Source organism: Solanum pennellii, chromosome 9 (genome assembly GCF_001406875.1).
Source record: "Solanum pennellii chromosome 9, SPENNV200".
Taxonomy (NCBI): domain Eukaryota; kingdom Viridiplantae; phylum Streptophyta; class Magnoliopsida; order Solanales; family Solanaceae; genus Solanum; species Solanum pennellii.
The window spans coordinates 81,647,741-81,670,634 of NC_028645.1; the positions used below are offsets into that span (position 1 = coordinate 81,647,741).

General features: G+C 31.9%; 5 protein-coding genes across 7 annotated transcripts; 3 read left to right on the plus strand and 2 right to left on the minus strand.

The window, feature by feature from the left end:
• Positions 1-5,013: 5,013 nt before the first annotated feature.
• On the plus strand, positions 5,014-8,584 carry LOC107030567. 3 transcript variants are annotated; one of them, XR_003580247.1, is made up of 2 exons: positions 5,014-6,206; positions 8,348-8,584. XR_003580247.1 is itself a non-coding variant. In XM_015231835.2 (1 exon), exon 1 carries the CDS (start codon positions 5,279-5,281, stop codon positions 6,143-6,145), a length of 867 nt encoding a protein of 288 aa, XP_015087321.1. In that variant the 5' UTR covers positions 5,015-5,278; the 3' UTR covers positions 6,146-6,333. The 3 variants fall into 3 exon arrangements, 1 of the variants encoding a protein (XP_015087321.1); XR_003580246.1 differs by lacking the exon at positions 8,348-8,584 and adding an exon at positions 7,703-8,326; XM_015231835.2 differs by lacking the exon at positions 8,348-8,584 and having other exon boundaries at positions 5,015-6,333.
• Positions 8,585-10,831: 2,247 nt separating this feature from the next.
• Positions 10,832-12,671, plus strand: LOC107029202 (protein PROTON GRADIENT REGULATION 5, chloroplastic). Its single transcript, XM_015230561.2, has 2 exons — positions 10,832-11,240; positions 12,420-12,671. Exons 1-2 carry the CDS (start codon positions 10,986-10,988, stop codon positions 12,522-12,524), a joined length of 360 nt encoding a protein of 119 aa, XP_015086047.1. The 5' UTR covers positions 10,832-10,985; the 3' UTR covers positions 12,525-12,671.
• A 428-nt stretch (positions 12,672-13,099) lies between these two features.
• Positions 13,100-16,382, minus strand: LOC107031762 (eukaryotic translation initiation factor). The gene is made up of 5 exons (XM_015233232.2): positions 16,106-16,382; positions 15,201-15,369; positions 14,943-15,068; positions 13,459-13,521; positions 13,100-13,352 (listed from the first exon to the last, which is right to left on the minus strand). Exons 1-5 carry the CDS (start codon positions 16,300-16,302, stop codon positions 13,305-13,307), a joined length of 603 nt encoding a protein of 200 aa, XP_015088718.1. The 5' UTR covers positions 16,303-16,382; the 3' UTR covers positions 13,100-13,304.
• Positions 16,383-17,533: 1,151 nt separating this feature from the next.
• Positions 17,534-19,385, plus strand: LOC107030475 (peroxygenase). Its single transcript, XM_015231748.2, has 6 exons — positions 17,534-17,655; positions 18,031-18,180; positions 18,264-18,349; positions 18,572-18,666; positions 18,761-18,886; positions 19,018-19,385. Exons 1-6 carry the CDS (start codon positions 17,553-17,555, stop codon positions 19,169-19,171), a joined length of 714 nt encoding a protein of 237 aa, XP_015087234.2. The 5' UTR covers positions 17,534-17,552; the 3' UTR covers positions 19,172-19,385.
• A 272-nt stretch (positions 19,386-19,657) lies between these two features.
• Positions 19,658-21,396, minus strand: LOC107029808 (acid phosphatase 1-like). Its single transcript, XM_015231255.2, has 3 exons — positions 20,888-21,396; positions 20,062-20,271; positions 19,658-19,962 (listed from the first exon to the last, which is right to left on the minus strand). The coding sequence occupies exons 1-3, from the start codon at positions 21,268-21,270 to the stop codon at positions 19,785-19,787; spliced, it is 771 nt and encodes a 256-aa protein (XP_015086741.1). The 5' UTR covers positions 21,271-21,396; the 3' UTR covers positions 19,658-19,784.
• Positions 21,397-22,894: the final 1,498 nt, after the last annotated feature.

Genomic DNA, 22,894 nt, shown 5'->3' on the forward strand with positions numbered 1-22,894 from the left:
CGATTCAAGAACGCAAACAACCCAAAACTCATGAACATCACCACAATAACAAGCCATAGAACCACGATCATGAACTCATCCTGACTGATTAGCAAGCGGTACTACCACATCAGCAAGGAATTGGATTATGACATTAACAACAAGCCTAAACAAAATTTGGAAAAGACCAACTATGACAGTCAAACCACTCAAATTATTCGAATAGGTAAAATCTTCACCAGCCAACCAATTACTGTATAATGAATCCCAAAGTCACTTGACATTGGTCGAAGAAGGAGTGGCATACAAAAGTAGCTATTCAAAAACATGAGTGTGGCCCAGTAAATTTTAGTATGGGTAGAAACCACAAATCCTATCATTATACCAGCTAAAACTCCAAATGCATCCATACTTTTGGTACCCCTTCAGTAATCAATCGGTCAGGAATTTTTGGAAATACAAGCACGTAGATAAGTAGAAAGTGAGCGAGAACTACCGATAGTAGCCATAAAAGAAAGATTTTTTTGAAACTTGCATTTGTCGATCTTCTTCAATTGCTTCCATGTATTGATCACTATTCTCATCAAATATTTCATCTATTTGGTCTTCTATTTGGCAACTCAATAGTGGTAGATTGATGTTTCTACTTTCGGCGTTGACCCAATCTCAAAACAACCACTGATATTTCTAAACTGTCCTTTGCTAATAATTATCAATGATCTCCAATTATAAATCTCGCTGCACTAAAGGCTTGCTTCAATGCTACTGATGATTCTTGAATCAATAGCACATCTCGAACAATCCTAGCAAGAGTTGGAAATTGATTTTCACGATTTTCCCACCATACTAACATTGGAGGTTGAAGTTGTCCTTTTGCATCCCTAATCTTTTTTCGTGCCTGATTGAAATATAAATTAAAATCATTATTAGTAGAAGATTCAAGCTCAAGATATTCATCCACCTAATCATCCGTATCATCACTTAATCTTAGAAGATGGAGATTTAACTATCAAAATATTTATTTCCATAACTTTAAATAAATTTTCGAAATTCAAACTCCAAGTCAATATCACAATATAATAATTAGCAATTTATGAGAGATTTCAAATTGAGAGATTGTATAAGTAGTAGGTAGTGAATTTGTGATTTAAAATGGAAAAAAGGGTATATTTATAGTGTAATGGGTTAGGAAGGGGTGGGGTTATTTTTTGACCGTTTTGGGGCCCAACGGTCAAATTAATGGATACTTTAGAAAAAACATTAAAAGAACACAAGTAAATCGGTTCCTTATCGGTCGGAAAAGAACCGGTTCAACCGATTTAAAATTCGACTGAACCGGTACCGGACGGACCGATAAGGGAATCGGACCAGACCGGACGGACGGATAAGGGAGTCGGACCGGACTGGACGGACCTGTATAGGACCGGATCGGACCGGACAAAAATCTATCCGTCTGCCACTCTTATTTTGGCGGAATCATTCGGTCAGGAATGTTTGAAACTACATAGATACACAGAAGTCCACAGTGAGTGAGAACTAATGCTAGCATCCTCAAACCAAGTGTTCTTACTGATTACTCCATATCCCATGTCATCTAAATTAAACACCGATGTAGCAATTAATCAAATCAGTTTTTGTTTGAAGGATAAAACCATTGAATTGAGCTTTTCTGTCACAATCCAAAATTGGACGTATCCCAAAATTTGTTTGTCACGTGTACAAGCCTCTAAAGTATTTCAATTGCTTCGAGAAAAAAATGAAAAAGGTATATTTATAGTGTAAATGAGTCAGAAAGGAGTGGGGGTATTTTTTGACCGTTTTGGGCCCCAGCCCAACGGCTAAAAGGGCCCAACAGTCGAATTAAAGGATACTTAAAAAAAAATTTAAAAAATCAGGTAAATCGGTTCCTTGCCGGTTCAACTGGTAATGGATGAAACGGTACGGGAACCAGACCGAAATCGGATCGGATAAAAAACGGTCTGTCTACCACTGTTATTTTTGCGTAATCATTCGATCAAATATGTCTGGAACTAAAAAGATACACGAAAGTCCACCGTTAGTGAGAACTCACGCTAGCATCCACAAACCAAGTGTTTTTACTGATGACTTTATATCCTTGTCAGCTAAATGAAACACCGATGCAGCAATTAACCAAATCAGTTTTTGTTTGAAGGATAAAACCATTGAATTGAACTTTTATTTTTCTTAGCAAGATAGAATATGAACGATGAATCAGAAGCTTTACAAAATTTGAACAAAAAAGCATTTTTCGAAATCCAAAATTTTGAACAAAAAAGTTATTTTCGAATTCTCGCCTAAATGAACAAAGATGTTTCGGATTCCCGCTTAAACCAAAAATTATAATGGAAATCTATAGTGTATTTTAGGTACAACTGAAATTTATCTCTAAATACTACTAAATATAGGAATTAGTGATAGATCAAATTTTATAATTAACTAATAAAAGTCATGGCCTTAAAGTTCTGATTGTATTTTTCTTTAAATAATCTATCATTTCTTTATTCAATAATTTATCATCTAGGAGTAGATTTATAATAGTGTACATACAATGATATTTTATTTAACGTTCGATGAGCAGAATCAATAATATTAAAAAAGAGAGTTAATTAAAATATAATGATATATAATATTATATATCTCTTTCAAAAAGTAAAATTTAATTATATATTAACTTAAGTTTTCTTTTTGAAAATAAATAGATACATTTTGGGTTATAGTCCGGGTTATTATTCTTTTCAATTAGATTTTATTTAGTTATATTTTCTTTAGATCTTAAATTAAGAATTAGTATATAATATTAATGCGTGAGATATGTGGTATATTGACCTTAATCCACTTGAACNAAATTACTGAATATCGTGGCATTCCCACCTGTAACCTTAAATCTCTGATTTCTACTGAAGTATCAAATATAGCAGATTCCGATCTATCTCCATATTATTCTGATTTATGATGATAATAAATTATATTATATATTTTTGTATGATTATTTTGATAACTCCAATCAAATATTTATCCATGTGAAAATATCAATAAGTGGCGGTTTTATATAAAGGATCCTTTTTGAATGTTGAAAATTTTAAGATAGGCTATGAAGTTTCATATTCAAACACAAAAATTTATAAGCCAAAAAAATTAATAATGTAATTGCTTGTTTAATTCTATTTATAATAATTGGAGACAATAATTTTGAGGCATACATATATAATAGTGTAGCTTCATCTTTTATGTAAATTGATGAGTTAATCATTAATCAAAGAATTCAAATAAAAATTATGTGTACAATTTATTTAACTAAAATATTTTAGGGAGCATCAAATATTTTAAGATTTAATAATAATAATAGATAATTTAAACGTTATTAATGGAGAATATTTTTATTCAATTATTTCTTTTGTGTTGTTATTTGTTTGAATTATATTATTCAAGTTGTTTGTATCACAAATTATATAATTTTTGTGACATTCTAACATCTTTGATATTACAATTTTTTTTCTTTGATTTGATGAACTTTTTCTCTATTCAATATAATTTTAATCAAATACTTGTATGAATAAATATAGCTGAGATTCCACTAGTAAAAGTATCTGAAATGCCCCAGAAAATAAGACTTCTCGTTTTTATTTTTTTTTTAAAAACAAACCTCAAATGATAAAGCTATAAATGGTTGTGTTACCCATGGATCATTCTTGGTTTTTGGGATAATTGTATATAATATCAAACTAATAACCTAAAATAAATGGAGTAGCTACTGTTTGATTTAATTGTGCCCATAGCAAATGTTTGCCAAAGTTTGCCAGTTGCCTCTCTTCCAAAACTCTCGCTCGCTACTCTCCCATTCTCGCTTTTCACTCTCACTCTGCTCGTCTCTCTCGCTTTATATAACAGAAGTGTATAAATTGTGTTTTTGTGTTGTATAAAGCGAGAGAAAATTGTATATACACATGCAAAAACATTATCTTCGTGCTATACACTTAATTGTACAATTTACAAGCATTTTACTTCGATTCAATTGTATAAAAATGCAAATTTTATACAAAAATTGCAGCGGAAAAGGCCAGTGAATTATACAATTACAGTGAAATACAATTTTCTTTCGCTTTATAAGTGTATAAACTGTGTTTCTATTTTTGTATAAAGCGAGAGAAAAACATATATCTTCTTCCTATACACTTATAATTATACGATATACAAACATTTTACTTCGATTCAATTGTATGCAAAACAAATTTTATACACATATTGCAGCGAAATAGGCCAGCGAATTATACAATTGCAGTTAAATAGGTCAGCGAATTATACAATTGCAGCGAAATAGGCCAGCGAATCATACAATTGTATATGTATAGCGAGATCAGCGAATTATACAATTTAGGCCAGCGAATCATACAATTGTATATTATAGCGAGGCCAGCGAATTATACAATTTAGGCCAGCGAATTATACAGTTGTATATGTATAGCGAATTATACAGTTATATGTTTGATATGAAGCACAATTATGCAAACTTTGTTATATCATACAAATATGAATTTTTTGTTTGCTATATGTGAAAGTTGCCCATTTTTTATATGAATAATAATAATAATAATATTTTATATTAAAAAAATAATTTTACTTAAGTACCTCTAATACTTATAAACGGCAAAAGAACAAAAAGAAAAGGACTTACATATATAGGCAAATCTTTTAAACTTGCAATCAATTTTTATTTAGGTATTCGAATTAGAACACTTAAACACATAATAATTTGATTTAAGAGGTTTCGGGTTCGAATCCCCTCAAGTACGAAGTCGTCTTTATTAGGGAGCGCTTTATTTAATTGATTTTTAACATGGATCTCAAACACCAAATATGAAACAAAAAAAATGCTCCAATCAACTACTTCTGCTTCAAACTTTGAAATAACTTAAAACATAAGTTACAAGTCGTAAAACCCCCTAGATATTTTTATGTTGGAAGTCTCAACATCATCGTGTATTCAAGTGTTCAATCGAAACAGAAGGTAATTTTAAAATGTCTAAATAAAATTCGAAAGTTAACTATAGGGGTTCAAAGTAACAAACAACAAACTTAGGGGTATCCATTAATAATAAACACTTGTTCAATTTTGAAGCTTTCTTTCTCCTTTCTTGCCATCAGCGGGCGTTTGGGATTTTTCAGGTATTGACTTTTGCTAAAACAAACATCACAATTGATGAACTTGAAACAATCTTCCATTTCTCCTTAATCTCATCAAAATCCCTTAAAAAAAGATCCAAAATTGTCTCATTTTGAGATGTCATTAGCTACCCATTTTTCAGCATTTGTTATCCTTTTTACACTTGGTGTTCATCGTCTTCTTTGCTGCATCTGCAATTACCTCAAAAACCCATCACTCTATAGATCAAAAACATGGTATTTCTCAGAAGTCAGATGGAAAAATCTTGATTTATACTCCCTTTTAATCATTTTACCTATTGCCTCTTTCTCTCATATATTTCTGTTCTTAGCTTTCTCAGGGAACAATGTAGTGTATAAATTCTCATTCTTACAGCAATCTGTAGTCATTTTCTTCTTCTGGGTGTTTATGATTCTTATTGTTGTTAAAGAAAGTTTTGATCTTTATGCAATTCTTGATAGTTTGGTTTACAGTTTTGCTGGTGTTTGTTTTGCTGTTGAATTCTTGATGAATGGGAAAGGACTTGTTGGTGTTAGTGGTGGTATGTATGGACATTTGGGGGAGTTGGCATTTGTTTGTGGTGGTTGTTGCTTGTGTTTAGCAGTAAAGCCATCTTTGTTTTTTGTGGAGTTTTTGTTTTCCTGTGTACTTGTGTTGAAAGGGACTTGGGTTTTGCAAGTTGGGTTGTCATTATATACTGATATGTTTTCACTAGATGGATGTAAAAATCTTTTGGTGGGTTTATCAAAGGGGAAAAATGATGTTAAATGTGATCTTGATGAGAATAAGTTGAGGGGAACAGCATTGATACATCTGTTGTTTATAGTGCATGTTATTGTGGTGATGGTCATAAGTTTTGGATTGTTTGCGTTCTTGAATCGAGATAAGAGAATGAGATGTGGCGATACAAGTGGACCGTTGCTAGCTCAGGTCGTATCAGAGGGTGTGTTGATGCGTCCGCTTCCTGAATTAGAGTTAGAATGAGAAACTTTGGATGTTCTTCGATAGAGAAGCATTTGAAAGAAACTGCAGAAGTGGTTTACTTGTAAGTTTTGAATTTACTGATGTTTCTTATACTATATAGGAAATTCTAGCCTTGTGTTTTTCTTGATCTTCTGTCTTTTCCAATGTACCTTAGTGTTGAATGAAAGGAGAGTTTCTACAATTCATTATATTATTATTGTCTTTCTATATTTTTATGTTCATCTGATTGTTAATGGCAAAATGCTGGTGGCTAAAGAAAGAACTCTTCGAATCAATCAAGCTCCGTACTTGTCTTTAAAGTATCTTTGTACTAAATTAAAAAAAAAAGTAGATATTTTTATTTTTGGACTAAGGACTGCTGTCAATTACAAAAGAAGCAAGGCCATCTCTGTTCTAGATGTAGAGAGCCTATGAAATCTAAAACTTAATTTACATTATCTGCAAATGAAAATTATACCAAACGAACAAAGACAGAAAGTCTTGATGCTATAAGGATGATTAGATTTTCCTCTTGAAGAGTTCATACAATGCAAACAGGGAACAGCAATGAGTGAACCATGTTTTTTTGCATTCCTATCGCGGTTTTTTCTAGACCAGTGCTTCAGAAAGCTGCTGTTGGGGACTTTGGGTTCTTAGTATCATCACTGTTGCCCGATTTATTTTAAAGCATATATGTTGCATTGTATAATCTACAATGCAAAGACAAGTGATTTGAGTCTTAAGTATCCAGATCAGGGTTCTTAGTATCATCAGTGTTGCCCGAATTATTTTAAAGCATATATGTTGCATTGTACAATCTACAATGCAAAGACAAGTGATTTGAGTCTTAAGTATCCAGATCACAGAAGTAGTATCTCTTACATGAATATAATCCCATAAACCCCTTAGTATTTGTTATGCAAATATAATCCCCTGAACTCCTTAGTAATTTTTACGCAAAAATAATCCCCTTCTCCTTATATTTTCTTGTGTTAGACAAGCTTCAGGCATATGGCATAACCATTGGTTCTGTCAGAAATCAGAATCTGATCTCATTCAGTCACCAACTCTAAAGCAAACATTAGCCTAAACTCCTCCCATAGATTTCTTTTGCATTCCTGAGGCCCACTTTTACAAAGCTTTTTCACTTCATAAATGTTTTTATCATTCGCAGACCTTACCCCTACCTCATGGAGGTAGAGAGGCTGTTTACGAAAACGCGTAATGTTTATGGACAGTTGCATAAAATAATCACTTTCAACCTGTTGGTTATCAAATAGAAAAGGAATTTTCTTGCTTAACAGCTAGAGTAATATGCAAATCTGGATTTAATCTGTGATAGAAGTATAAAAAAACTGCTAACCAACTCGTTTATTGTACTTGAATATTTTTACAATGTACATGGTACATGAGTATCTATATGTATTGACAACATTTGAGAAAGTGACAAATAGAAAGATGTTTTACATGGTAAAGTGTAACAACTATCCTGATTAAAGGATATGTTTGTCCCTTTTCAGCAAAACTGACCATAAGCAAAATCTATTAATTGTGGTGAAGAGAAATATCTTTTTCCAGCTTTCTGTATTTTGTCTTGGAGGAGAAGATGGGGAATGTCAACCATTTTCGACGAAAACGGTCGAATTCATGGATTTTTAATCTCGAACGGATCCTCTTAAGTTTACTGGTGAAATCACTTCTATATCTGATTATTTTGAATTTTGTGAACTTTACCAACTTTTTCATGTGCTTGTATCCTGCATGAATGTTGTTTGACAAAATAGTGAGCAGAAAGTAAAAGAAAAAGGATGTATAGAGCTAGAAAAACAGTAAAAAAATAAAGAGGAAAGTATTCATATGGAAGGTAAGTGGCTCCAAGCTAATAGAATTAATGATCTTTTTATTATGAAACCTATGATAAACTCACAGAATATCTGTGTGTCTTTGCTTCTATTATATATGCATAAACATCATAAATCCTGTCGTTCTGTATTTGATTGTTAGTTTCTCTCTAGGTTTCTATTCAAAAATATGTTGCTCATCTTGAGGTTCTGTTTTCTATAAGACCTACAAATTGCAATCATACAGTAGTTCATCACTGTGTATTTTTGCAAAATCAATATCTCAGAGTGCAAAGAGTAAGAGAGGTTGTACTGTTTATACTTCATGAACTATAATGTGCTACTCCGGATGATTAAATGATCATTTCCTTACCTCAACCAGGTTTTGCAGACATGTTCTCATCCTTCTTTGAATGAATCCTCGAGTGGTCTGTTTGATGCAGAATATAAGCATAAGATGTTAATAGCTGTAATGCTATCACGCTTAGAAGGGTTTTTACCTACACATGATTTTTCACAAATGCATAAAAGTTCAGAAGGTTCCACACTGTCTTGTCTAGCCTTTTGCCTTCAATATGGCGTGAAGTGATATCTGTGAATGCCATGATAAAAAGGTAAATATCAGGCCAACTCCAATTCCAAGATTTAGAGAAGGCAGGTGAACACTAATATATGCATCTTCTGAGCTTACAAGTAGACCTCTTCTCTTCATTAATGTCTTATTCAAATCACTACTCATGTTTAGGCAAAGTTGAAGTAATATAAATACTTTTCTTTTACCCCTATCAATGTTTTCATTTATTTGAGAGAAACAGTAATTTGCATAGACGTGTGAGTTGTTAATAGAAAATACCAAATCCTCCGTTTGTGCTCAAGACATTGTCACATACTATTATACTAACGGCTGAAATATGAATCAAGAAAAACATTTATGACTTCACAAAATACAAAATCAAATTTCTCATCTTGGGTCAAAATTATGTATTTGTGATCAAACATTTTTGCACCGTTCAATTATTATCCACTAATTGTATGTCACCTAGCATTTCAAAGTTTTTTGGATCCTTTAAAATTCGTGTATAATTCAGAACCATAAAGGTTCAAAACATCGTTAAAGTCACGCAATTATGTTGCGTTTGACTGAGATTTTTTCATTATTAATCAAACATTTCAAGTTTGAATTCATGCGAATGGAAAAAAAAAATTATGTTGGAAGTGCTACACTAAAAAATGAATCAAGTAATGTGTGAATTTAGTTGACTCTAATATAAATAATGAACATTTAGTGAAAAACTAAAGATTAACAACCTATAGAAATAGTCACTTTTAATTTTATGTAGATTTCACAAAACTTTATTCAGTCTTTTTGATTTGTATCTTAATAGGTTTTGTAACTTCTAACATATTATAATTTATTTCTTTGTTTATTCTACCTCATTATGTCTTATAAGTTATAACTCATGTAATTTATCGATTATTTATCTATTCAATTAAATATTCTCATTATCTTTATATTCATTGCAAAGAAGTTACGATGACGATCTATAAAGCCAAGTAGACATGCTGATTTGACAAACAATTAAGTTGCTTCTATGAAGCTTCACAAGCATTGTCACATACTATTATATTAACGGCTGGAAATTCTTATTTGAATGCATAAAATATGAAACAAGAAAAACATTTATGACTTTACAAAATACAAAATCAAATTTCCCATCTTAGAGTCAAAATTATATATTTGTCTTCAAAACATTTTTGCACCGTTTAATTATTATCCACTAATTGCATGCCACCTAGCATTCCATGTTTTTTTTTGGATCCTTTAAGATTTCGTGTATAATTCAGAACCATAGAGGTTCAAAACATGGTTTAAAATCACACAATTATGTTGCGATGATCGGGACTGCTTCAATCTTAACCAAACGTTTCGAGTTTGAATCCATGCAAATGAAAAAAGAATATGTTGAAAACGCTACGCTCAAAAATGAATCAGGTAATGAGTGAATTTAGTTGACTCTAATACAAATAATGAACATCTAATGAAAATTTAAAAAATTAACAACCTATAACAATAGTCACGTAAATTTCACAAAACTTTATTCAGTTGTTTTGATTAAGTATCTTAATTTGATTATACACGAAATTTATGATGCAAAAATACATGTGAGAAAAAGAAAAGTTCAAACTCCAAAATTGAAAAAAAAAATAATCAATTGATCAAAAGGGCACCACTTGGCATATAGATATGATCAAGATTACAATGATAGACCCTACATGAAGAGAAAGAACCACTAGAATAGTAGATACAGATCTCCAAACTGATGGGATAAATAAATAAAATAAAATACGAAAACGGATATAAATGATAAAGTTATCTTCGTATTATGTATAGATTACAACAAAGAGACGTTTAGTAACAACAAACTTTTTCTCTTTACGGACAATATATATTATCATAAATACGTTTAGCAGCACTTGTGTTAATATGTATCACTATATTCAGAATCACTAAAACATTTAACAATATTAATATAGAGTGTTGGTTACAAATACTCTAATTTATTATTGCCGTAAAAATTCATTATATGTTGTAGTTATATCATCTTTAAATTAAGGCACACCCTTCGAACGCAACACTATTCGATCTATATTATGAGACTTTTTTTAAAAAAATAAAATATGTGGACCATTAAAAAAACAAGAAGAATCTTACTTCTATTTTTCAAGTAAAAAAAAATTGAAAAAAAAAACAAAATCCAATAAAAAGAAGAAGAAAAACAATCAAAAGCTAGCAAATACAATTGTGTGGCTCTAAATTTGCCTCTTCATTACCACTCAAAATATAAACCAAACATAAAAGGCTACAAAAATTACAACAACAACCTACCTTCATAAACCACACAAAAAAATCTTATAACATAAGCTCAAAAAACCCCTTAGCTCCATTATCATCACTTCTATATTCAAGAATATTATTTACTACTAGTAGTCCTAAGAAAAAAAGAAAAAAGGTTATTTGAATGGCAATTACAAGTTCAATTGCAACAACTTCATTTTCTTCATGTGTTAGTGGTGAAGATTATGGTATGTTTATGAAGAAAGTGCAACCATTAATGAATGTTAAATTTGGAAAGGCAGTGAGATCAAGGATAATGATGGGTAATGTTAATGATGGAAAAGGATTATTTGCACCAATTGTTGTTATCACAAGGAATATTGTTGGCAAAAAAAGATTCAATCAACTTAGGGGCAAAGCTATTGCTTTACACTCTCAGGTAATTTATCATTTACTCGATATCCGTTAGTATCCATCAGTATAGATATCGTATAACTTTAAATATCCATCGAGTACATATGAGCAGAAATCATTTTGTTTTTGAAGAAATTTTATGTTTTTTTCATTCATAAAATTGTCTACTAACAATTTTTATCTTTGCTTATATTGTTTTTGGGTAGATTTAGTCTTTTTTTAGTGTTGATATTATTGAATATGATCTATGAAAGTTCTAATTTGGGGATAAAGTCAGTAAAAATATCAAAGTTATTTGGTGAAAAATGATGAATTGTAAATTAATTTCAACATTTAAACATTATGTAATGTTCAAATTGAGAATTAGATGTATAATTTTAGTCTATTTGGACTGATTTTGGATTTATGGCAAGAATTTTGAGGTGTTATGTATTTAAAATCATTAATTCTTAATTTAATTTAATATTAAGTCTAAGCAAAGAGGTTTTAGTTCTCAAAATTCTAATATTATTGTTCTAAACAAGTAGGTTATGCTTTTCAGTGTTGGATTTGACTAATAAATGTCATGTAATATTAAATTTATTTCATTTTACTTTTTCAAAAGTAAACTTGAAAAAAAGTAAACAAACTCATACAATTCATAAAAGATTTCAAAGAGGACAATTTGTTAGAATATTTCTCAAGTTAAATGTGGTATTTGAGTCTCCAAAAAGGATAAAGGCCTAGAGGTCACAATTTCAATGGTAATATCAACCACCCATAGTAGTGATGGGCTTGTAGGTAAAACCCCCCACCCCACTACCCCACTCTTCTTCTTACCTAGAGGTCTGAAGTACGAGCACCAGAAATGAAATCGCCTTGGGTTGGGACCACGCGCTTTATCTCTAAAAGTGGAACTTTCGAACACGAATCTGCTAGAGTAGTTGGTTACCAATTGCAAATATTCTTAACTAGATGTCTGGAGTTCGAGTCTTGAAAATGAAATTCCCTTTGATAGGGACCATTTTACCCCTAAAGAGGAACTTCCAACACTAGTCCACTAGATTAGTCGGGTACCCACCGTAAATACCTCTCCCCCTATTGTGCAGTTCGAGTCTTTGAGAATGAAGTCACCTTTGATAGGAACCATTAGATTATTAAACCCTAAGGGGGAACTTCCCGGTGCGGAAACCAAAGCTAAAGTTGATGGTATTTGTTTGATCAGGTAATCACAGAGTTTTGCAAGTCAATAGGAGCAGATCAGAAGCAAAGGCAAGGATTAATTCGATTGGCAAAGAAGAATGGTGAAAAACTTGGATTTCTTGCTTGATGGATGGCACATAATTAATCATTATTGCCATGTGTTATGATCAAATAGCTATAGCCTCTTTTATGTAATTGAGACAAATCAATCAGATACAACTTTAATTATATGTATTATTCAAACATATATATATGTGCTTTGTAGTCTAGAAAATGTTGTCTTCATGATTTCAATTTTTAACTTTTCACTCGAAATTGGTTAAGTATTAAACTTAAATTGTCACGTGGAAGAGGAATTTAAATTAAAAGACCTAAGAAATAAATTTCTTTAACGTCTAGGTTTTGGTGAACGAAGGCACATTATACCCGTATTTGAGAGACATAATATATAAACAGACCTTAGCTAACAATTCTACTATCATAAAATTAAACAAATAAACATACGTAGAAAAACTCACACAATTTGGGATGTTTAACCATGTGAGTCTACGCGTTCAACTTTACTTTATGATAATTTAAGTAAATACTTGTGCATTTCTATCTACGTTCCTCCAAAATTCTATTATACAAGCACTAAAGAGGCTCATTTTGAAGCATTAAATTACCCAATGAATCGACTAAGCTTTCTCCCATGGAGTCTACTTGAGATATAAAGTGATACCACATAAATAACAAACATCAGAACAAAATCTTTAATGCAATACATCGAAACATACATCAAGTTCGAATAAATTTCAATAAGATCAAAATTTGCAGCAGACAAGCGCAAAAAAGTGCTGATCGTACAATTTCAGTATTGGTAAAGAGCTTAAGGAGAGTGGTGTTAATTCCACACGATAAAGAAATTTCACACAGTATATCGGCTCTTAGCTGACCTCTCTCTTTTAGAATCATCCTGCAATGACCAAAATAATATGTTGATTAAGAAAGAACGAACATCAAGAGGAAAGATAAAAGACCATTAAATTTGCAAGAGTTGTAAGTGATGAGAGGGAAGTTACATGGAAACTATAGGATATCTTTTCGGCATCAATGATCTCTTTCCACTTCCTACCAATGCCCATCTACAACATAGAACAAACCAGTTATTTATAAAATGCAAAACCATGGAGCATCACGCCAGGAGGCAAAACAATTCCTCAGACTACAGAGATGTTAGAAGACCAAAAAAAGGCATACATACGTGATTACAGACAATAAAAGGGAATAATATACTAAAGAGACCTGAAAAACCCCTAGTTGAGCAATGTAAAAGAATTTCAATTCTACGTTTAGTAGGATTACTAAACGGAGAATGACGAATACTTGGGGAAAACATTCAAATTATACCATCTTGGGTTTAGTATCAATATGCTAATTTCATTCATCAAGAGAAGTTAATGCATAGCAAAACTATCACAGCACAATTTGGTACTTAAGCAATCAGAATGTTGTCCCTTCCTCAGTTTACTATCATCAGATGATACCGGTTTCACCACAGTAATCCAGGCTGTTGAGTTATATAGTTCTTACATGGATCATGGGAGGGCATCCAAAGGGTTAAATGAAAGACATGAGCTACTTCACTCATCTCTTTGATCTTGGGCTACTTCACCAATGACCTAAAGAGTTAATGGTTGGATACTCAAATTGTTTGACATGGTATCAAAACTTAACCTTCAACAAAAACTCATATCTCACTCTTGTACATCAGATGGTGCAGTGTTAATAGTGTTTCACATGGGAAGTAATTAGAAAGAAAATTATAAAATCTTTAGCTACATCACCCATAGCTAAATCTTCATGCTTCGACTTAAGAATTTAAAGATCCTTTGAATCATATACGCGCTATAAAACATGACCACACAATAATTTAGATTTCAAGACACATTTTAAGGGGTTTAAAGAAGAGCTCAAAGCAGAAAGTTAAATAACATGAACAAAGCCATAGAGAAAGGAGATACCAATACAAGCAGCAAAAAAAACATCTGCCGGGAATGGTTAAAGAACAAACGAAGAGAAATATTAAGGACCTCCATGCCAGGAAAAAGAATAAATGTTTCTGATTGGGTAATTTAAATTATATATTTAATAATCAACACCAGTGTTTCGTCCATAGGACGGAATGGGAAAAGGCATTTTCTCTTGATCTCAAATTTGGTGCTCAAATAAAGTCGCTTTTCCAGCTCTTAACCAAAAAAAAAAAAAAATGAAGATAGGTCATATCAGCATTAAGAAAAATTTTAACGCAGCACAAGACCATATAAATTGAAAATGAAAGAGAAAAGTCATCAAAATTCCTGCAAATGTATCTGTTTCAAGTACTCTGGTATATCATTTTCTTAAATAATATTAATAAAGGAATAGCCAAGGTTTTGAAAAACTAAACATAGATCTGTCATCTGGACCATCTTAAAGAATATTTCTTATCACATTTCGGAGATAGTGGAACAATAACACAGATTTCAGTTCTGAAGCTATATAACACCAGAGATAAGAAAACCACCTGAGCTGCTTCATTGGTGGCTGTCTTAGTCCACAAGGAAAGTTTATCCTGACTCCTACGCACACTAGCAACCACTCCACATATATCTTCTGACTCATCAAATTGCTCGCCGACCAATGCCATCAGCTGTTTATAAGAAGCACATCCAACAAACAATACATGAGCATCTTTAGCAAGAAAACTAATCAAAACATCACTTTATATGATATGACATACTAAATACAGAACGGACACCAAATGGCAAAGAAGAATTATTACTGTTTCTAGCCACATAGTCTCGAGATTAGCCTTTCTGCTGCTAGTAGCAGTCCACTTGCCACCATTGGCACACTCAGGATCTTCCCATTTGGGCTCAATCCCAGCTTTGAACAAATGAAAGTCCGCATTAACAGTCAACTTGCTGGGCTTGAATATTTGATCATATAAACTGCAAAGAGGACAATCCACATTTGAGAAAAGCTTCTACCACCATTCTTTCTAGACCATAATACTTCATTAATCAATCAAAATCAATCCATACAACACACAGGAAATTTATGAAATTTAATATAAACAAGTACTTCATTTCGTTTAGTAGCGCACTGCTTTCATGGACAGTGAGTTTAAGAAGCCAATTTCACTTATAATTACAGTAGTAGTAGTTGCAGAACATTAGAATAATAATAATATCTAAAAGCTTAGTTTCATAGGGAAAATTTATTTCCTTGAAGATTGCAAAAGTTGCAAAGAACAATATTAGTAATAGAACATTGCAGATACTAATATTATTCTCTAAAGGAACAAACTTTTTCAACATCACAAAATAGAGACAGGGTCATAAACCTGCTAGGAGGCACAAATTCAATCAGTAATCAGCAGAAAGAGCTCTCTGGTGAAGATCACATATACTATTAGATCAACATACATCAAAGCTATCTTAATTGACAGGTAAAAAACAAAAAAATCCACAAACGCAATCAATTAATCACATTAAAAATCCAAATCCGGGCAAATTTAGGTTCGGTTATATTAGAAAAAATGATTTCATCAGAAATATGAATATCAATTTGTAATACAAGCCATAGATAGGGTTTCCACATTTTACGAGCACAAATCTGAATAAACATAACATGAAGAATCTATGAAATATCACGTTCCTATTGTACAAAAATGACATATTTTACCTCCAGAATTCCTCAACAGTTTCAAAAGTATAAGCTTTTCGAAGAGAACTTCCCCAAGCGGCGCCTTGTTTCGGTTTAGACTGGTTATCGAACCAGAACGTCCACTTCCTCTCTAGCTTATGCGGCTGCTTCTCCACCGTCTCCGCCGCCGCTACCGACGGAATCTCCGTCGCCTCTACCGGTGCTTCGGTGGCCATTGTTTTTCCGTCAAAATCCTCTCCTTTTGTGTAGCTTTTTCACGACGGAGAGGCGTAAAGGAATTAGAAAGAGAAACAGGTTTCGGCGATGGAGTTGTAATTTATACAGGCCCAATTGATTGATGTTAGTGGGCCTTGTAGCTAAAAAAGCCATAGAAAGATTAAGCCCATGGTTGGTGATAGAATGGGCCAACATTTTATTTTATTTTTACTTCAAAGTCGAAAAAAATTAAGTCGATCTATAAATAATTTTGAGGGGCGTACTCAATGTCTTGTATGATAAAAATGTATCATCAAGACATAACGATAGATTGTATAAAGTAGTGGTCAGATCGACTATGTTGTATGGAATGAAGTGTTGGACCGATTTGAAGATGAAAGTAGTGAAAATGAGGATATTGAGATGAAAGTGTGAACATGCTAGTACAAATAGGATCATGAACGAAGATTTGCATGAATAAGATGAAAAATGCCTCCGAGATGAGCAAGATGATGAAAGTGAAATTGAGATGATACGAGCATATGAAGAGGAGATGCATAATTATCTCAATAAGGAGTTGTAAGATGTTGGCTATAGTAAATATGGATAGAGGCGGAGGTATGTCGAATAAATATTGAAGAGAGGTGATTAGACAGAACATGACACATATTGCAGCTTATTCGAAGACCATGCCCTTAGATAATAGGATATGAAAATAAAAAACTAATGTATAATATTAACAGGTATTCAAGCATCGTCTAGTTTCTCCTATTGATATTGTACAGTTTTGTTACTTTTCAATTTTATTACACGTTAGTTTCTTTGCTTCGATTACTAAATTATTTATTGTTGTCGCTATACTCTTCTCCTTCATTTCCTTACTTTTCTTCGTTATATATTTTTATTTTCATATTTCACTTTGAAATGTTTTACGTGAGCATTGATTTAGCAAAAACAATTTCTCTATGTCACGTAAGATATTCATAAAGCTTAGCACATAATATATATACCCTTCTCAAACCTTATTTATTATTAGTATAAATTAATCGATTTAAATATAAACAGAACTAAACGGATCATATTTTTGACTGATACGTGTCATAAGCAGCACTAAAAACTGTAAAAAGCCACTTGTAACCTTTACAGAGGCTCCATTAATTTCCTCATAATTATTTCACTTGTAATTAAACTTTGTTGATTTGAGTAAAATTTTAAAGTTTGGTTAAAGTAATAATTATAAGAAATGGCAGAAACAACAATTACTGGTGGAATGGATCAGAGAAATTCAGCATTAACAACAGAGGCAACTCTTGCCCCAATCACTATACAACACAAAGTTAGAACTGACTTGGAAATTTCTATTCCAAAACCCTGTAAGTTTTTTTTTTGTCACGTAACACTGCTTCGTCGATCTTTTTAATAGTAATATATCAGAGGGGGAATCAGGATTAGGAGTTTAAGAGTTTCAAATTTTAAGACGAAAGAGAAAAATATTGCAAAACATACTTCATTAGTACTGTTGTGAAAGACAGTTTTATCGCCCCTTCCTTTCCACTAAGCTGTCAATCAATTTTATCAACGGTTCATAATAACAAAATTGGGTGCTATACAACAAAATTGAATTGTGAAATCAAATAAATGACGAGTTTTTAATCGATCACTTTGGTAATGAAGTTATTTTGGATACATTTCAAAAGATGAAATTATTAAAATGTGACACCGCTTATAAAACTCGAAAAAATACTCAGATATGGCTAGGGGTTTGGTTGCACCAGACATGGATCACCCCAATGGAACTTCTGGCCACAGTCACAATGGCATGAGTGTTCTTCAACAACATGCAGCTTTCTTCGATCAGGACGATAATGGCATTGTTTATCCATGGGAAACATACTCTGGTAACTTATCGTGCTAGTATATAATTCAGTTCTTGTCGTCTAGAATAATTGAATTCTATATTTTTCGTCCTGGTTTTGAATAGGGCTTCGTCAAATTGGCTTCAACGTGATCGTGTCATTTATCGTAGCTATTATGATCAATTCTGTCTTGAGCTATCCTACTCTCCCGGTAAGTTTGAAACAGAGTGATTCGTACTGACGTGCATTTGATTTGTGAGTTTAATTAGCCAAATTCGATGTAATGTTATGGAGGCAGAGTATTTCCCCTGTTTTATGCTCGTGTGCATTGTGTTTCTATGTCTTTACGAGTTAGGGGAAGGTCTAGGTACAGTCTGACCTCCTGAACCTCACTTGTGAGGTTACGTTGTAATAGTAAAATGTTAATATGCAGGGGTGGTTTCCTTCTCCGTTACTTCCAATCTACATTCATAATATACACAAGGGCAAACATGGAAGTGATTCCGGGACCTATGATAAAGAAGGCAGGCAAGTAAATATATGTATTGATCGTTTTGAAGTCCTCGTGTTACAACCTTTCTGAGTATCATGAGTTTAGTGTGTGGATTAATTGTTCCTTTAGGTTTTTGCCGGTGCATTTTGAGAATATTTTTAGCAAGTATGCTCGAACTATGCCTGATAAGCTGAGTTTTGGAGTTTTGTGGGATATGACTCAAGCCAATAGAGATATATACGATTTTCTTGGCTGGTAAGTTGTTATTCAAACACGTAACAACTTATTTATCTCCAATACTTGGTGCATAAGTTGCTTAAACGCGTCAAGCCAAATGAGCTATAGCTCATTATAGTTGTTTTAACCATTTTTGGTTTGATTTGAAGGATTGCTTCAAAATTGGAATGGGGACTTTTGTATTTTCTTGCTCGAGACGAAGATGGATTCTTATCGAAAGAGGCTATAAGGCGATGCTTCGATGGGAGTTTGTTCGATTATTGCAAGGCACAAATGGGAGGTGACTATGTTAAGCAAGAATAGGTTCACTTAGAAGTATAAGTCCTAGTGTTTTTTGATATAAGATGTAAAAGATTAAGCGATTTTTCGTCCCATGGTCAGAGGATCTTACAATCTTATCATTCCATTTGTATTTTCAAAGACTTGGCCACACAAACTAACTATCTCGAACAATTCAGAAATATGTATTTTCCTATGATTTTATCACTCCCGTTAAAAAAAAATTGACCTGTTTTGATATGCTTTTCTTTGAATCGAGGATCTATTAGAAACAATCTCTCTACCTCACAAGATAGAGGTAACACTCTATCCTCTCCAGATCCCAGTTAGCTGGTATGATGTCAAATAAGTTAACAATCAACTACTAGTAAATTGCATGTTAAGTAGAAATTTGTATGAATCATCTTTATTTTTGTCTATTTTTCCATTCTTAAATGTTCACATGCACCTTTAGGTTGTGTAGTAGTTGACAATTGCTTGCTCCAATAATTGTCATATTTAGTGTGAAAATCAACCAAATCATCAAGATTCTTCACAAAATTATTTTCCCAACATTAATCCACATCACAAAAAACAACATATAACATCCAAGAAATCATTTTCTTTTCCTCACAAAAACTTGACAACAAGTTCATAATCAAGCAACATAGTACATTGGATTTGGAAGTTTGAATGATCTTTTTGCACTTGGAAGACCATTAATGCTACTCCATTGGTCTCCAACAATTCCAACAATTCTATAACCTTGACTTATAAGCTTACTTCTTATCTCTGCCTTGAATGTTTGTGCATTCTTGCATTCATCTTCTTGATCTCTAAAATATTCAATTAAAATATCACTAAATTTAGAATAATAAATTAACATAAAGTCATAAACCAAATAAATTGATTTTAAAAAAAAAATATGTTCAAACCTTAGTATGAGGCTATTCCATCCATAGAAATCAACTTTGACAAGATTGTCGACAGTGGCGGATCTAAGATGTTCTCTTCTCGAAGAAACAAGAAAGATTTGAACTCCTAGTTCTTTAAGATGATTGAACAACTTTAAAGAATGTTCCAATGCTGTTCCTTTCCCTTGGCTCATCCAATCCTCCAAAGATGTCATATTTAGCTTATTTCCCCTATTGCACCAACAACAAAACAAAAAAACATAAGCAACAATCGATGAATATCGAGCCTACCTCAACCATAAAAGCTAGTTCATGATGTGGAGATTATTTAATAGATCAAATACACATCGATCTCACAATCAACGTGGGACAGACTCAACATTCCCCCACCCTAGACTCGACATGGACTGTCAACTTAATAGTGGACAACATAATATCGAACTCAACATCAGAAAAATAGAAATTTGGATGAGTCTAACTCTGATATCACGATAACAAATGAATCTTTTGCAAAAAGATTATGTAGCTATATACATGACTAAAAGCTTATGATCCTTACTAGTAAAGAGAAATCCATAATTCTCAACTTCAAAAAGTACATCCATAAGGTGACAAGGATCGTCAAAGATCATTATAAAAGGTTAAATTTCTATCTCACAAGTTACAAGAAAAACTCAACAGATAGTATAAGAGGTCGATCTAAATATACATTGTTAGTGTAAAAAACGTAAATTTTCACCCTTTTTCTCAATAGATGGTATAAGAAATCGATCTGAATATATATTGTCAGTGTACAAAACGTAAAATATCACCCAAAAAAGGAAAAAAATGAGAAAACAAAACTTACCCAAAACCATTTTTCTTGTAGTAAGGAACTGAGGAAAGAAGAGTATCATCAATATCAAAAATCCAAGCATCTTTTCCATCATTTTCCAAAATACAATTAGTACTAATATAAAGTATACATTCATTAATAGTTCTTTCAGAATCAACTTTATATTGAGTAGAAGTCATATATTTTCCAATATATGCAACACATTCTTGAGGAACAACAACATAATCTCTAATGTTGTGTAACTCAACATTCATTCTCCAACTCTCACAATAATTTTTTAGGCTAATTTGGAGATCACTATTGGTTTTGTGTTGTGACAAAATGTTCCAATCTCCAAGACATGAAGTTGAAAGAATACAAAAAATTGTAAAGAAAATTCCAAATTTTCTTGCCATTTTCTTTTTTTTGAGATTTGAGAAAGTTTGAGTTTTAGTTGATTTTTATGGAGCTACTTATTGTAAAAGGGGGTACTAGTGATGAATTTTGAAAATGGAAGGGTTCACATGGGTGATGGGAATTAGTTGGCACCATGTATATTATTTTGTCCTTAATAAAACATGATCTATAGGGTGGTAGATTGATTAAATTATGTCAATCAATGGTGTCATGAAACTTTATTCTATAAATTGTAAAATTTTATATTTTGGTTTACACTAGCATACTCCATTCACGTGACAAACAACTATATATTCAGCGTAATTTCATAAATAAAATTTGAAAAAAAATATAAAAAATAAGCGAATTTTATCTTCTTTTTATAAGATTGAAAGATTTTTATAAAAGATTCTCGACTAAAAAAAAGTATTGTAATAAATATACGTTGAGTTGTGGGAAGAAATAATATTCTTTTTTTTATAATAAAAAAAGATGTAAAATAACAACAAAAATTTCAAACCAATTAGAAATTGATAATTATTATTAGAAATAATATTTGTCATGTGGGTGCCACTAGAGAGTGCAACCTAATTGGCATATTAACATACAACTATCTCACATGGAATTAAACCTAATCAAATTTAAATCCCCAACCAAACCCTTTCTCAATACTTAATTACAATATTCCTTGACATATTTATGTTAGAAACATATTCCATATCCACACATACTTTTTTGTCTGTGCACTCCCTTCATTATATTTTTATTTTGGTGTGAGGTTCGATATTTATTCAGAAATTTAATGATTTAGATTTTGATTGAAATATTTTAGATGTAACTAATTTATATATGTAAATTATTTGATTTTAACAACATATAAGAAGATCAAATAATTCATTATTCACCGTAATTGTGAAAACTCAACTTTTTTCTTTCTTTTCCATAGACATCGGATATCTGAAGTGTAAACAATAAGAAATAGAGACATATCATGGAGTATTAAACTGGGTCAATTTCGATTCAGATATTAAGTCATGAAGTAAGAATTATCCAAAATTTTGTATAGAGTCAAATAACTCATTATCAATAACATGATAACTCAACAAGATTGAAATAATCCTCATTAAAAATGATGTTATTTCTAAAATTCGAATTTAAAACTTTTGATTGAGGATAAAGAGATGCTCCATCACGTTAGATAGTCCCAAACATTTTGTATCATTGGAAAAGTTGATTCAAGTTTTGTTAAGACTTAGATTTTACATAAACAATGTACTTTAAAAATATTTTATATTTAGTTAATAATTAGTAAATTATTTGAAGTATAATAAGTCAATAATTATCTCTTATCACTCTTGATGAGATACGTGGCAGAGTTCCATTGGAGGCTCATTAAATTAATGAATTTGCAAGCTTTTATACCTACAAGAGACAAATGTCAACAGATTAATTATTATTAAAAAAACATAAAACCACAAAATTTAACAAATTATAATTTGGAATTAATCAGCAAGTAGGTAGCACGTCTCTTTACACATATCTGTACTTTTTTCTTTCTTTTTTTGGGTCAACACACCTTTGTCAACTTACAGCTAATGTCATACCATTTCATAATTATTATTTTTTCGTTCGATATTTGATATT

Bases quoted from the DNA above. Each gene is read 5' to 3' on its own strand.
- LOC107029202 (XM_015230561.2), top strand. From the start codon at position 10,986: ATGGCAATTACAAGTTCAATTGCAACAACTTCATTTTCTTCATGTGTT. The intron at 11,241-12,419 runs GTAATTTATCAT...TTGTTTGATCAG, and splicing joins CTATTGCTTTACACTCTCAG to GTAATCACAGAGTTTTGCAA.
- LOC107030567 (XM_015231835.2), top strand. From the start codon at position 5,279: ATGTCATTAGCTACCCATTTTTCAGCATTTGTTATCCTTTTTACACTT.
- LOC107030475 (XM_015231748.2), top strand. From the start codon at position 17,553: ATGGATCAGAGAAATTCAGCATTAACAACAGAGGCAACTCTTGCCCCA. The intron at 18,350-18,571 runs GTAAGTTTGAAA...GTTAATATGCAG, and splicing joins TGAGCTATCCTACTCTCCCG to GGGTGGTTTCCTTCTCCGTT. The intron at 18,887-19,017 runs GTAAGTTGTTAT...TTTGATTTGAAG, and splicing joins ATATACGATTTTCTTGGCTG to GATTGCTTCAAAATTGGAAT.
- LOC107029808 (XM_015231255.2), bottom strand. From the start codon at position 21,270: ATGGCAAGAAAATTTGGAATTTTCTTTACAATTTTTTGTATTCTTTCA. The intron at 20,272-20,887 runs GTAAGTTTTGTT...TTGGTGCAATAG, and splicing joins TACAAGAAAAATGGTTTTGG to GGGAAATAAGCTAAATATGA. The intron at 19,963-20,061 runs GTTTGAACATAT...TGAATATTTTAG, and splicing joins TGGAATAGCCTCATACTAAG to AGATCAAGAAGATGAATGCA.
- LOC107031762 (XM_015233232.2), bottom strand. From the start codon at position 16,302: ATGGCCACCGAAGCACCGGTAGAGGCGACGGAGATTCCGTCGGTAGCG. The intron at 15,370-16,105 runs GTAAAATATGTC...TCCTCTTTGCAG, and splicing joins ACTGTTGAGGAATTCTGGAG to TTTATATGATCAAATATTCA. The intron at 13,353-13,458 runs GTAACTTCCCTC...TGGTCATTGCAG, and splicing joins AGATATCCTATAGTTTCCAT to GATGATTCTAAAAGAGAGAG.